The following is a 14,669-nucleotide window of genomic DNA, read 5'->3' on the forward strand; positions in this document are numbered from 1 at the left end:
CTACAATTAATAACCTCTAATATAATCAATATACGATACTTAGGAAACAGTCATTCAAAAGCCAACATGCCGGAAAAACCCATAATTAAAAACAGAGCCATTAATTCGCTCATTCCGAATAATTAGAGAATTGATTAAAGGACCCATAAATATTAAATACTGCCCCAAAGGCCCATGGTAATAGATAAATAACCAATCAAAAGGCAACCAAGAGCCAAACAATTATTGAACAATCCGAAATAAAAAGTAAATACCCACCATATTTCGTTGTAAAGACATAACCCATAAAACAAGCCTAATTAAATACATGATGATATTCATAAATAACCCACGAGACATAATAAAATAATACACAAAGGAGGAACGGCCACTAATGGCCGATAATAACAAGTACTCCTGTTCTTTTTGCCCAGAATAGAGATTCACTGATTATGAACAGGCTTGGCAGAATTCGATTTTTATTTTATTATAATTTTGATGGATAACATGGGTGTTTAGCCATTTTTTCTCGATATTTTATTTTAGTGCACAACTAAGAGTTCAAAGCATTTTGTTCTTGTTTTACTTATTTAAATTTTCACCATTGCGGGAAATTAGGGAGGGATCAATAATGGGTGGGTGTGTCAGACAGTAATTATTTAATGATGGTAGACACTGAAATTCAAAAAGTTTCTAACTGATAAACACAAACTGTCAGCATCACATGAGGAAACATACAAAGTCGAAATCAAACTCCGATAATTTCCCAAGAAATGGCTGTAACTTTCGGTTATTATTGATGGAAATGTTTTGCATATCTGCAGCAAAATCGATGTTTACCAGCGTTGGTGATAAAAATCCGATCCTACCAAGCCCAAAAATAATCCACAAAAGGATGAATGGCCACTAATAACTGATGATAACTAAAGAACCCTTATCAGAATAGAGATTCATGGATTATAAAGCCAGAACGGACCATCCCTTCTGAGCTCCTGGATGACAGAGTCCAGAGAACTGCCCTGAATATTTTACATCAGTTATTGATAACAATCAATGGTCAATTAGCAAATAATTAACACTAATTTGCTAACAATATTTTATAGTTAAGTGGTTATACATTAATAATAACTATGTAATAGCTAATAAAGTAAATAACATTTCAGTCAATAGACTACCATCATTAAAGTGTTAATAAATAAAAATCAATATTACAAAGTTAATTAATCATACATATTTGTTTCATTAATAAGGAACTTGATTACTTTTATCCAGCCATCACCATACACACCCTTCCACCCATCCATCCCCCACACACCATCCATCCCTCTAGCCTTCCCCTGCACTCCGCCATCGATCCATCTATCCCCATACATACCCACTCATCCACACAACCCTCACTGTCTCCATCCTCACACCCGCTCACCCATCCCATTATCCATCCATCCCCATCCACACCCATCCATCCACACACCCCTTCCTCATCCCTCTCTCCATCCTCACACCCGCTCACCCATCCATCCATCCATCCATCCATCCATCCATGTTTCCCTCCTCCTCCATCCATCTGTCCCTGGATCTATCAACCTACCCCCATCTATCCCTCCCTCCCAGTGCAGGCCTGCCGGAGCTAACTCCTCCTTGTCCATGTCCCTCCACAGCATGGATTGGTTCCATTGCAACCAGTGCTTCCGCCAAGATGGCGCCAACTTTTGCATCACCAGCTGTGGACACCTCTTCTGCAGGAAATGCTTTGCCGCGGGTGAGGCTCAGGGCATGCTCCGTGCTTTGCCCCCAGGGTTCTGAGGGGCAGGGAATGGGGTCCGGCCCCCTCCAGAAGCCTTTGGGACCATGCACATAGTGAGCCATTGTTGGAGCCCCCCCAAAAATGCTTCAAAAATTTTTTCTTCAAAAATTAAATTTCTCAGAAAACATTTCCCTCAAAAACATTCCCTCCGCCAACAAAATCATTGTTGATTTGTTTTGAGAAGAGATTTTCAACCATTACATTTTTCTCAAAATTTCCCCCCTTGAAGATTAATTTTTTCTTTTAAAAAATCATTTTGATTAAGTTCAAGAAGAAACTAACATTTGTCATTTAGCGATACAGGAAAATTCCCGTTTTCTGTGTTTTTTTAACTTTGCCCACCATTCGCCCATTGGAAAAAGGAGGGTGAAGGTTCAAATTTTCTTTTTAACTATAAAGTTAAAGAAAGTGAGGGGGGAAACCCAGATTTGCACCCTCATTAACTTCTTCTGACTGGAAAAATTGTGAAAATAATAGAAAATAGGGAAAATATTTGGGGAAAAAAGTAAAAAGCGAGTTCTTCCTCACATTTCACACATTTTTCTTCCACAGGAAAAGTGCAAAAATAGCTTGAAAAATGTTAAAAAGCGAGAAAAAGTACCTTTTTTTTTTTAATCAGCTTTTTCCAGTGGGGGAAAAAAAAGTAAAAAGGAAGCAAAAGTGTGTTTTTTTCCACATTTTCTCTCACTTTCACATTCTCCGTTTCACTAAAACCCCGGGGGGGGGGGAATAGTAACAGAGTGCCTTGCCTACACACACAAACTGTAGTGCTTCACCTCCCTGGCTTAGTTAAATCGGTATAAACTCTGTACAGAACTTGCAACCACAATAATAATAATAATAATAATAATCACTTGTTTCAACCCTTGCAGAGAAATGCCCCATTTGTGGAGCGACCTGCAAATATCTGTGTCTCGCTGATAATGTGAGTTGCTCTCATCCTTTTCCACCATCCTCCCTTCCTTCTCTCGTCTACACATGCAGGGTGATGCTGGTTTAACTAGAGATGTGGTCTTAGCCCAGTTGTGTGTGGCTGCTCCAATTTCAATTTAGCATGAGACTCTTTCAGAGTTTTAGCCCTGATCAATTTTGCTTTGGTTGCTTCAGGTCCCCAAAATGATCTGTTCATGTTGGCTCAAAAGCTCCAATAGGATCCTGGTGTATGGGTCTCTGACCCCTTCAGGTGTCCCATGGTCCTCCCTGAAAATCGCCCAGGAAACCTGAAAGCAGTGCAAAGGACTCTGGGATGCAGGTCCTCGGTGCAGCACGTGGCTTGAAGGTGCCCTACCAAAATAGCCCATATCTGATGGTTGAGCTTGAATGTGTCTCTTTGAAAGGGTCCTCCATTCTTGATTGAAAGACTCCAAACCAAAATTGGAGATGTGCAAATTTGTGCCGGCCTCACCATCTTAATCCCAAGTCTTGTGTTGTTTTATTTCAAGTCCCAGCTTTCAGAGCCGCTGACCCAAGTAATCAAACATACCACGTTTCAGCCCCTAGAATAACCATGATTGCCTTTCAAAGCATGCGCTTGTACCAGATCATAAATTGGGGTTCTTTTCCTTTCCTTTCAGATGGATTCACATTTTCAAGCCTTTCACCCCAGTCACAAAGGCTAGAAACATAGGGATTTTTTGGTATAAATGAAAGCGGAAATTCTCCCATAATCATGGTGCTGCGGGTGCTGGCAACTAGCAAAAAATAACAGAAAACTGAGCCAGAGTTTTCTAGCCTTAGGTTTTATTAATCTGAGGCACATATGTTTGTAGATACGTCTCTCTCGATCTTCATTCAGATGTGCCCCTCAGATGCCAGTCCCTTTTGCCTGGATCACATTGCTGGGGGGTGTCATGATCCAAGCCGGGTGGGAGCTGCTCCATACTTGCTTTGCCTATTTCTTTCTCGCCCACAGATGAAACCCCAAGAAAAGATCTTTTTCAAGAGCCCGGTGGAAACGGCCCTCAAATATCTGGCCCACATCTCCCAGGTAAGGGGCAGAGAGTCCCCATTGGAGGGGGAAGATCAAAGCCGGCACCCCCTAGATGGGAAAGGCTCCATCCAAGGTAACTATAGGCCAGGAAACAATACTGGGCTAAAGAATGAACAAGCTACATGGGACTCAGGACAGAGGTATAATCAATACCAGTCAGCATGGTTACATGGAAAACAGCTGACCTTCTTCTCTGAGGAGATCACAAGCTTCGTTGGTAAAGGTAATTGTAGCTGTGACTGGCTTTTGTAAGGTGTTTGACACAGCACCGCCTGACACCCTGATTAAAGAACGGGCAGGGATCCAATGTCAATGGTGCACACGTTAAGAACCAGCTAAGGGACAGATCTCAATAAATAGTTCTCGACAGGGAATCACCATCCAATGGGGACGTATGTCTCTAGTGGGATCGCACAGAGAGAGGTCAGCACTAGGCCTGGTGGCCTTCAACACTAGACTTGGTGGCCTTCAACACTTTATAAGGAATAGCTACCATGGATTTGTCAAGAACAATCATGCCAAACCAGCCTCCTTTGACAGGGTTACTGTAGGGTTACCATATTGAACAAATAAAAAAAGAGGACCCTCCACGGGGCCCTGGCCCCACCCATTCCCCCCCAGCCCCGCCCCTTCCCCCAGCCCCGCCCCTTCCCCGCCCCAACTCTGCCCTAACTCCGCCCCTCCTCCCTCCCACTCCCAGCCACGCGAAAAGGGCTGCCTGAGCGCTACCGGCTTCACGGTTTGCTGGGCAGCCCCCAGACCCTGCGCCCCCGGCCGGCACTTCCCCAGCGTAGCTGGAGCCCGGGAGGGGAAGCGCCCAGCCGGGGGCGCAGGGTCTGGAGGCTGCCCGGCAAACCGTGAAGCCAGTAGCGCATGGGCTTCGGGCAGCCCCTATGCCTCCGGACCCTGCGCCCCCGGCCGGGCACTTCCCCTCCCGGGATCCGGCGGCGCAGGGTCCGGAGGCATGGGGGCTGCCCAAAGCCCGTAGCGCTCGGCTCGCGACAGGTCAGAGCCCGGCCACCAGGGGTCACTCTTAAACAGAGCCGAAGAGTCAGGGGAGGAGCAGAGCCGCCGCGGGAGGGGAAGTGCCCGGCCGGCATTTTCCCGGACATGTTCAGCTTTTTGGCAATTCCCCCCAGACGGGGGTTTGATTGCCGAAAAGCCGGACATGTCCGGGAAAAAACGGACGTATGGTAACCCTAGTTACTGGCTTAGCAGATGGGGGGCAGCCATAGAGGTGATATGGCTTGATTTTAGTAAGGCTTTGACACAACAAACTAGGGAAATCTGATCTTGATGATACAAGGTGGGTGCACAACTGGTTGAAAGACCATCCTCAAAGAATAGCTATCAATGGTTCACTAGCAAACTGTGAGGCTGGATCAAGTGGGGTCCCGCAGGGGTCAGTCCCATGTCGGGTGGTATTCGCATTAATGACTTGGATAACGAAGCGGAGAGCATGCTTCTAAAATTTGCATCTGTCACCAAGCTGGGAGGGGTCGAAAGGTTTTGGAGGACAGGATTACAATTCAAAATGGCCTTGACAAATTGGAGAATCGGTCTGACTTCAGTCAGATGAAATTCAGCAAAGACAAATTCAAAGGACTTCACTTAGGAAGGAAAAAAATCTAATGCACAGCTACAAAATAGGGAAGGACTAGGTAGGGAATAGCACAGCTGCAAACAGGGCCGGCTCCAGCTTTTTTGCCACCCCAAGCGGCGAAGGAAAAAAAAACAGAAAAAAAAAAAGAAAAACCTGATTGAAGGACTTGCCGCCGAAGTGCCACCGAAGACTAAAGCGGAGCGATTGAGCTGCCGCTGAAGAGGAAGCGAGGCACTGAAGGAGCCTCCGCCGAATTTCCGCCGCAAACCTGGACGTGCCGCCCCTAAAACGGACGGACTGCCGCCCCTTTCTATTGGCTGCCCCAGGCACCTGCTTCCTTCGCTGGTGCCTGGAGCCGGCCCTGGCTGCAAAGGCACGGCGGGCTCGAGTGAATCACAAATTGAAGATGAGTCACCCGTGTGATGCAGTTGAGAAAAAGTCAAATATTCTGGGGCATATTAACAGGTATGTTGTCTAGAAGACATGGGAGGTCATTGTCTCGTTCTGCACAGCACTGACGAGGCCTCAGCTGGAGTACTGTGTCCAATTCTGGGAAAGAGGGGGACAAACTGGAAAGAGTCCAGAGGAGAGCACTGAAAATGATCCAAGGGTGAGAAAACCTGACCTGCAAGGAAAAGTTAAGAAAACAGGGCATGTTTAGGCATGAGAAAAGAAGACTGAGAGGGGAGTGAGAACAGTCTTCAAATCTGCTGAGGGTTGCTATAAAGAGGACGGAGATCAATTGTTCACTGACGGTAGAGAAGACATAAGGGGCTTAGTCCACAGCAAGGGAAACTGAGGATTCCTGTTGTTGGAGGTTTTAAAGATCTGGCTGGACAAACCCCTGTCAGGGCCAGTCTAGGTTTACTTGGTCCTCCCTCGGCAACGTTTCTAGGACACTGGGACACTCCTCACTGACGGGAAGTCAATATAAGATCACCTTGGGTCAGGTCTGCGGATGACCCAAGGGTTGGCGGAGCGGGAGGTATTGATGATCCCGTGAAGACCTGGATCACTGGGTGAGCTGGGCCCATTCCACCCAGCGGCATGTCAACCCAGACAAACGCCAAGTTCTCCAGCTAGGCCGGAGGCGCGGAGCCCGGGCCGGCAAGGTCTCTAAAACGGACCCAGGGGTCAGGGTGCACCCACGGCTGAACGCGAGCACCCAAGGCCATGCTGCGGTTACCCTCGGGTGGCTACACCAAAGAATCTGTCTGGAGTAGAGACCAATTGAGGCAGGTCGCGTGCAGCTCTGGTGGGCGCCTGTGACGGGAGGGGGCAGAGACAAGCCATGGGAACGACAAGGATGGAGGAGAAGCCGCCAGCGAGCACGCTCTGCGGAGTTATCAGAGAGGATTGGGGGGGGGCAGGCTCCGGGCGGGGTTCCCCATCTTTGAAGGGATCAGGCAGCCGGGGGAATTCAAGGTCAGGCAAGATGGAGTGCCTGGGTTACTAACCAAGCAGGCAGCTGGTTAATAATCAGTGCAAGGGCTTTGCTAGAACCCCTCCCTTCCCCCCCCTAATTATTTACGCTAAGGGAGCCAGCTAAGGAGGGAGATGAAAGGAGATGGAAGTTAATCATCACAGGGAATTTCAGTGCAGTCAGCAACAGCACTGATAGTGGCTTCTGGCTCTCACCTCCTGAGCCAGCCACGCCCGCCTGTGGATCTGGATGAAGCTGGCGCCCCCTAGAGGGGACAGGGCCCGTGTCCCATTCCCAACCCCCCGAAGGCAGCCTGTCCCTGCCCTAGGGCAGGATCGGACCTGGTGCCCCCTAGAGGGGACAGGCAGCATGTCCTATTCCCCACCCCCCGGAGCCAGCCTGGCCCCACCCTGGGGCAGGAGGGGAGCCAGTGCACCCTAGAAGATCTGGCCCGTGCCCCATTCCCCACGCTCCTGAGCCAGCCAGTCCCTGCCCTGGGGCCAGATGGGAGGCAGCGCCCCCTAGAGGGTCTGGTCTGTGCCCCATTCGCTGTGTCTGTCTCCCAGGTGTGGAGTTTCCAGCGGGCACAGAGCGAGCGGCTGCTCTCGTTCTACAAGGACAGGGCATCCCAGGCGGAGGGGTCCCTGCAGGAGACGCGCCAGAAACTCTCCACCCGCGACAGGTCAGAGCCCGGCCACCAGGGGTCACCAGGGACATGCCCCTGGGCACAGCACCCGCAATCCCTGGGGCATAGCTGGCACACGGTGCCTGGCCTGCTCGGCACAGCACGCACAGAGCCTGGCACTCGAGCACACGTCCCGGCACGTGGGGGGGACCCTGAGGGTGGGCAGATCGGGGCAGTGCCCAGCCCCTCTGACCCCGCGTATCCTTACCCCCTACAGGGAGCTGGAGGCGCTGAGGCGGGAGAACGATGAGCTGAAAAAATATCTGAGCATCCTCAAGGCAAGCGCTGTCTGTCTGACCGTCTGTGTGTCATCCCGCCCGCCATCTGTCCATCTGTCAGTGTATCATCCCGCCCGCTGTCTGTCTGTCCAACTGTCTGTGTGTCATCCCGCCTGCTGTCTCTCCATCCGTCTGTCATCCCGCCTGCTGTCTGTCTCTCCATCCGTCTGTGTGTCATCCCGCCTGCTGTCTGTCCATCCGTCAGTGTATCATCCCGCCCGCCATCTGTCCATCTGTCAGTGAATCATCCCGCCCGCTGTCTGTCTGTCCAACTGTCTGTGTGTCATCCCGTCCACTGTCTGTCAATCCGTCAGTGTATCATCCCGCCCGTTGTCTGTCTCTCCGACCGTCTGTGTGTCATCCCGCCAGCTGTCTGTCCTTCTGTCTGTGTCATCCTGCCCGCTGTCTGTCTGTCCGACTGTCTGTGTGTCATCCCCACCCGCTGTCTGTCCGACCGTCAGTGTGTCATCCCCACCCGCTGTCTGTTCGACCGTCAGTGTGTCATCCTGCCTGCTGTCTGTTCATCCATCTGTGTGTCATCCCCACCAGCTGTCTGTCCATCTATCTGTGTGTCATCCCGCCTGCTGTCTGTCCGACCGTCAGAGTGTCAAACTGCCCGCTGTCTGTCTGTCCATCTGTCAGTGTGTCATCCCGCCTGCTGTTTGTCTCTCCGACCGTCTGTGTGTCATCCACCCGCTGTCTGTTCATCCATCTGTGTGTCATCCTCCCTGCTGTCAGTCTGTCCGTTCAGTGTGTCATCCCGCCTGCAGCCTGTCCATCCGTCAGTGTGTCATCGTGCCCACTGTCTATCTGTCCGTCCGTCAGTGTGTCATCCTTCCCGCTGTCTGTCCGTCTGTCCGTGTGTCATCTCACCTGCTGTCTGTCTTCCATCCGTCAGTGTGTCATTTCGCCTGCTGTATGTTCGACTGTCAGTGTGTCATCCTGCCTGCTGTCTGTCCGTCCATCAGTGTGTCATCCGGCCCGCTGTCTGTCCGTCCGTCTGTGTGTCATCCCACCTGCTGTCTGTCTGTCCGACCGTCTGTGTGTCATCCCGCCCGCTGTCTGTCTGTCCGTCAGTGTGTCATCCCCATCCGCTGTCTGTCTGTCCATCCATCTGTGTGTCATCCCCACCTGCTGTCTGTCCATCCATATGTGTGTCATCCCGCCTGCTGTTTGTCCGACTGTGAATGTCTCATCCCGCCCACTGTCTGTCTGTCTGACTGTCAGTGTTTCATCCCGCCCGTTGTCTGTCTGTCCAACCATCTGTGTGTCATCCCGCCTGCTGTCTGTCCATCCGTCTATGTCTCATCCCCACCCGCTGTCTGTCCAACCGTCTGTGTGTCATCTCGCCTGCTGTCTGTCCGACCGTCAATGTGTCATCCTTCCCACTATCTGTCCATCTGTCTGTGTGTCATCCCACCTGCTGTCTGTCTGTCAGTGTGTCATCCCGCCCGCTGTCTCTGTCCATCCGTCAGTGTGTCACCTCACCTGCTGTATGTCCGACTGTCAGTTTGTCATCCCGCCTGCTTTCTGTCCACACTGTCTATCCGTCAGTGTGTCATCCTGCCCACTGTCTGTCTGTTCGACTGTCAGTGTGTCATCTCGTTCACTGTCTGTCCGTCCGTCTGTGTGTCATCCCGCCCGCTGTCTTTCTGTTCGACTGTCAGTGTGTCATCCCGCCCGCTGTCTGTCCAACTGTCCGTGTGTCATCCCACCTGCTGTCTGTCTGATTGTGTGTCATCCCGCCCGGTGTCTGTCTTTCCGTCAGTGTGTGATCCCGCCCACTGTCTATCCGACTGTCCGTGTGTCATCCCGCCTGCTGCCTGTCTGTGTTCCTGTCTGTCTTCCTGTCTGTCTATCCATGAGTCAGCCTTCCCACCATCCATCTGTCTGTGTGACCCCTGACCACTGTCCGTCTGTTTGCGCATTGTCCAGCCTGCTGTCCCTCCATCTGTGCCCTTCACCCCATGGGCAGCCTGTGCCCCCGTCTCTCTGCTGCCCCCTGGAACAGACTAACCCCCCTTCTGCCTCTCTCCCTGCAGGCCTCGCCCAGCCGATGCCAGGGCAGCAGGTCAGCCAACCCCGCCCAGGCCCGCCAACCCCTCCCAGGCCAAGGGCATGTGACATGGGAGGGTCTGAGGGGCTGGAGTGGGGTGGGACACGGGAGTCTTGGGCAGTGGATGGGGAGTGGTGGGAGTGGGGGTGCCAGGTGTGAGGGCATGGAGAGCTGAGGGCACTGGAGTTGGGATGGTGGGCGAGGGGGTGGGGAGTTGGGGGCTCTGGGAGTGGGGTGGTGGGCAGAGAGTTGGGTGCTGGGTGGGGAATGGGGAGTTGGGGGCCACTCGGGGTGTGATGCTGGGTGGGGAGTTGGGGGCACTGGGGGTGTGATGCAGGGTGGGCAGTTGGGGGGCACTGAGGTGCGATGCTGTGTGGGGAGTTGGGGGCACTGAGGTGTGATGCTGGGTGGGGAGTTGGGGGCACTGGGTGTGTGATGCTGGGTGGGTAGATGGGAGCACTTGGGTGTGATGCTGGGAGGGAAGTTGGGGGCACTGGGAGTGTGTTGCTGGGAGGGGAGTTGGGGGCACTGGGGGTGTGATGCTGGGCAGGGAGATGGGGGGGCACTGGGGTGGGTGCTGGGCGAGAAGTTGGTGGGCACTGGGGATGTGTTGCTGGGTGGGGAGTTGGGGACACTGGGGTGTGTTGCTGGGTGGAGAGTTGGGGGGCACTGGGGTGTGTTGCTGGGAGGGCAGTTGGGGGGCACTGGGGGTGTGATGCTGGGTGGGGAGTTGGGGGCACTGGGAGTGTGATGCTGGGAGGGGAGTTGGGGGGCACTGGGGTGGGTGCTGGGTGGGGCATTGGGGGCACAGGGGGTGTCTTCCTGGGTGGGGAGTTGGGGGGGTGCTGGGCGGGAAGTTGGGGGGCACTGGGGGTGTGTTGCTGGGTGGGGAGTTGGGGGCACCGGGGGTGTGTTGCTGGGGGGGCAGTTGGGGGTACTGAGGGTGTGATGCTGGGTGGGGAGTTGGGGGGCACTGGGGTGTGATGCTGGGTGGGGAGTTGGGGGGCACTGGGGATGTGTTGCTGGGAGGGGTGTTGGGAGCACTGGGGGTGTGATGCTGGGCAGGGAGTTGGGGGGCACTGGGGTGTGTTGCTGGGTGGGGAGTTGGTGTGCACTGGGGGTGTGATGCTAGGAGGGGAGTTGGGGGCACTGGGGTGGGTACTGGGTGGGGAGTTGGGGGTACTGGGGTGGGTGCTGGGTGGGGAGTTGGGGGGCACTGGGGGTGTGTTGCTGGGTGGGGAGTTGGGGGGCACTGCGGGTGTGATGATGGGTGGGGAGTTGTGGGCACTGGGGTGGGTGCTGGGCGGGGAGTTTGGGGGGCACTGGGAGTGTGATGCTGGGTGCGGAGTTGGGGGGCACTGGGGTGTGTTGCTGGGTCAGGAGTTGGGGGGCACTGGGGTGTGTTGCTGGGTGGGGAGTTGGGGGGAACTGGGGTGTGTTGCTGGGTGGGGAGTTGGGGGCACTGGGGGGTGTTGCTGAGTGGGGAGTTGGGGGCACTGGGGTTGTGTTGCTAGGTGGGGAGTTGGGGGGCACTGGGGGTGTGATGCTGGGAGGGGAGTTGGGTGGTACAGGGGGGTGTTGCTGGGAGGGCAGTTGGAGGCACTGGGGTGTGATGCTGGGTGGGGAGTTGGGGGGCACTGGGGGTGTGATGCTGGGTGGGGAGTTGGGGGCACTGGGGGTGTGTTGCTGCGTGGGGAGTTGGGGGCACTGGGGGTGTGATGCTGGGAGGGGAGTTGGGGGGCACTGGGGGTGTGATGCTGGGTGGGGAGTTGGGGGTGCTGGGGGTGTGTTGCTGGGAGGGCAGTTGGAGGCACTGGGGTGTGTTGCTGGGTGGGGAGTTGGGGGGCACTGGGGGTGTGATGCTGGGTGGGGAGTTGGGGGGCACTGGGGGTGTGTTGCTGGGTGGGGAGTTGGGGGGCACTGGGGGTGTGTTGCTGCGTGGGGAGTTGGGGGTGCTGGGGGTGTGATGCTGCGTGGGGAGTTGGGGGCGCTGGGGTGGGTGCTGGGCGGGGAGTTGGGAGTATTGGGCATATGGTGCTCGGCTGGGGTTGGGTGCTGGATGGGAGTGTGGGGAGATGGGGGCACTGGAGGTGCCCCATCCCCTCGGCCCTGAGCTGTGTTCCTTTCCCTTGGGCAGGGTCAGCACCCCCCGGCCAGTTGGCATCACCTCCCCCTCACAGAGCGGTAAGGAGAACCTGGGGGGGGCGGCACCGGGGAGCCCCCTTGAAATAGGTCAAATGTGGTGACAAGTGTGTGAAGGCATGGGGGGGGGCGTGAGTGTGCAAGGGTGGGGGCGCCCATGGGAATGTGGGCGTGTGAAGGCTCGGGGTGCCCTGAGGCGGTGGGCGTGTGAGGGCCAGGGGTGTCCACAGGTGGTGGGTGTGTGAGGCGGGTTCTGTGGCACAGTGGGTGTGCGAGTGCTGGGGGTTGTCGTGGGGCAGTGGGTGTGCAAGGGCAGGGATGCCTGCAGGGCAGTGGGTGTGTGGGCATGTGAGGGCTGGCAGGCGTACTAGGGCTGGGGATGCCCATGGGGCGGTGGGGGGTTGTGAGGTGGGTGCCCGTGGGGCAGAGGGCATGCAAGGGCTGGGCAGTGGGCGTGCGAGTGTGGGAGGTGCCCATGGGACAGTGGGTGTGCAAATGGGGATAGGGGGTTGGACTCCCTGTCTTCACCCGGCCTGTCCCCGCAGGTGCCCCGCGGCCCCGCACCCAGCTCTGCAGCCAGGTGGTCAGGTGAGAGTGTGTGCGTCCCTGCGCCCCCTGCTGGTGGGCCCGGGCCCTGCGGGGTGTGTGTGTGTGTGTCCCTGCGCCCCCTCCTGGCGGGTTGGGCCCTACAGGGTGTGTGTGTGTGTGTGTGTCCGTCCCCCTGTGGCCCCTGGTGGCGGGGCCGAGCCCTGCAGGTTGTGTGTGTATGTGTGTGTCCCTGCGCCCTCTGCTGGCGGGGCCCGGCCCTGCGGGGTGTGTGGGTGTGTCTCCCTGCGCCCTCTTCTCGCGGGGCCGAGCCGTGCGGGGTGTGTGTGTGTGTGTGTCCCTGCACCCCCTGCTCGTGGACTAGGTCCTGGCGTGCATGTGCCCGCCCGGGGGGCACCCCCTATGACCCATGTAACGAGGTCTCTCCCCACACAGCCGCTCCTCCTCGCTGGACTCCATCCCCTACCGCCTCTCCAGCACCCCCAGCTGGCTGGTGAGTCGCCCTCGTGCCCCTTGGGGGTGGCGGGGACTACACAGGGTGTGGGGGGCATGAGGGCCATGTGGGGGGTGTGGTGCCTGGGGCCATAGGAGGTAGAGGAGTGTGGGGGGGCTGCCCGGGCACCCCACTCTGACTCACTCCATCTCTCCTTTTCCCAGCAGGCTCCGGGACCTACCCAGACCCCCACTGGCTCCAGCATTGGTGAGAGGGCCGGGGGCCCGGCTAGCCCCGAGGCCCAGGGGGCTGCCCCACGGCCGGCTGAGAATTGACCTGGTCACAGGGACAAGGCCTCAGAGCCATGGCTGCTCCCCCGCCCCCTGGGGCAGTCGCTCCCCACGGGCTCTGGCTGCCCCCCCCCACAGGGCACTGGATCACCCCCCATCCCTTCCCACTTTCACTCCCCCTTCTCCAGAGCTGCCCCCCCCGCAAATCCATGACCCCCCCTGAACTGTCTCCCCTCTGCTCCGCAGCCACCCCGTCTCCAGCCTCCACCCAGAGCCTGTCCTACTGGTGAGTGTGTGTGTGTGTGTGTGGGGGGTGTCCCTGCCTCCCCCTGGGGGGCAGGACTGTGGGGCTGGGATTGTCCCAGGGGGGTCTCACTGCTGCTTTCCCCCCTTCCCTAACCCTCTCTTCTCCCCCCAGGGCCTCCTCCTCCTCCACCCCGACCCCAGCGCTGGGCACCTTCCCCTTGCGCCCCCCCGGGCGGGGGCCAGTGGAGGGCGAGGCTGGGCAGGGCCGGCGCCCCCCCACACTGGCACTGGGCATCTTTGCAGGTGAGCTGGGGGGATGGGAATGAGAGGTGAGGGGATCCCCCTCCCAGCCCATAGCAGGGTCCACAGGGCACCCGCAATCTGCCCCACTAACCCCTCCCCTCTGCCCCACAGATCTGAGAGAGGGGGGCACCCCTCGGGGGAGCCAAAGCACAGAGAGACCAAGACCCATACAGGTGAGGGGGGCAGGGGAGACCAGGTTGGGGGGCAGGGCTGAACAGGCTGGGGGTCAAGCTGGAGGACACTTGGGGGCAGAGTGGGCTGGAGGCAGGGGGCTCAGGCTATCTGGCTGTAGCATTCTGGGTAATTTCTTCTCTTCCCGCAGCTAAGGTTCACCCCCCAACTCACCCCCTCCCAGCATGGCAGGTCAGTGAAACTGGATTGGGGGGGGGTCACACCCCACACAGACAGGTCTGGGGGAGGGGGGCTCAGAAGGGGGTAAGCCCCCAAAAGAGGGATCTGGGGAGGGGGGGGGCTCAGAGGGGAACGACCCTCCCCCACGGGCTGTTCTGTCTCTTCACTAGGATTCTCTCCCCGCAGGGCCCCCAGTGCCAGCCAGGCCCCCCAACTGTAGCGTGTGGGGCACAGAAACCGCCTGGGCTCCCCAGCATCCGACGGACTCTCCCCTGCGGCCCCCTGGGGACCGGAGTGACTGTGCCTGGGGGGAGGGGGAGTACAGCCAAGAGAGCCTTCCCACCCAGTCACACCTGCCCCCCACACTTCCTAACAGCCCCCCAGCCACCCAACACCCCCACCCCAGGCCAGTCTAACAGCCCCCCCCCGTACTGCCCCCAGTGGCCCAGCCCAAGGGTTCCCATTCCTCCAACCCCCCCCACACCTGCCTCCCCACCCGGGCCAGGGCTCTGTTATCCCCACCCCCAAGCTGGGATCAGA

At 56.6% G+C, this 14,669-nt stretch overlaps 1 protein-coding gene across 1 annotated transcript; it reads left to right on the forward strand.

The window, feature by feature from the left end:
- Window positions 1–1,623: 1,623 nt before the first annotated feature.
- RNF212B (ring finger protein 212B) lies at window positions 1,624–14,435 on the forward strand. Its single transcript, XM_054046416.1, has 15 exons — window positions 1,624–1,738; window positions 2,656–2,708; window positions 3,696–3,770; window positions 7,366–7,481; window positions 7,702–7,762; window positions 9,805–9,833; window positions 11,956–12,002; window positions 12,506–12,548; window positions 12,942–12,999; window positions 13,164–13,206; window positions 13,476–13,515; window positions 13,648–13,778; window positions 13,890–13,951; window positions 14,101–14,141; window positions 14,316–14,435. Exons 1-15 carry the CDS (start codon window positions 1,624–1,626, stop codon window positions 14,347–14,349), a joined length of 948 nt encoding a protein of 315 aa, XP_053902391.1. The 3' UTR covers window positions 14,350–14,435.
- Window positions 14,436–14,669: the final 234 nt, after the last annotated feature.

Source organism: Malaclemys terrapin, chromosome 12 (genome assembly GCF_027887155.1).
Source record: "Malaclemys terrapin pileata isolate rMalTer1 chromosome 12, rMalTer1.hap1, whole genome shotgun sequence".
NCBI classification, from domain to species: Eukaryota; Metazoa; Chordata; order Testudines; family Emydidae; genus Malaclemys; species Malaclemys terrapin.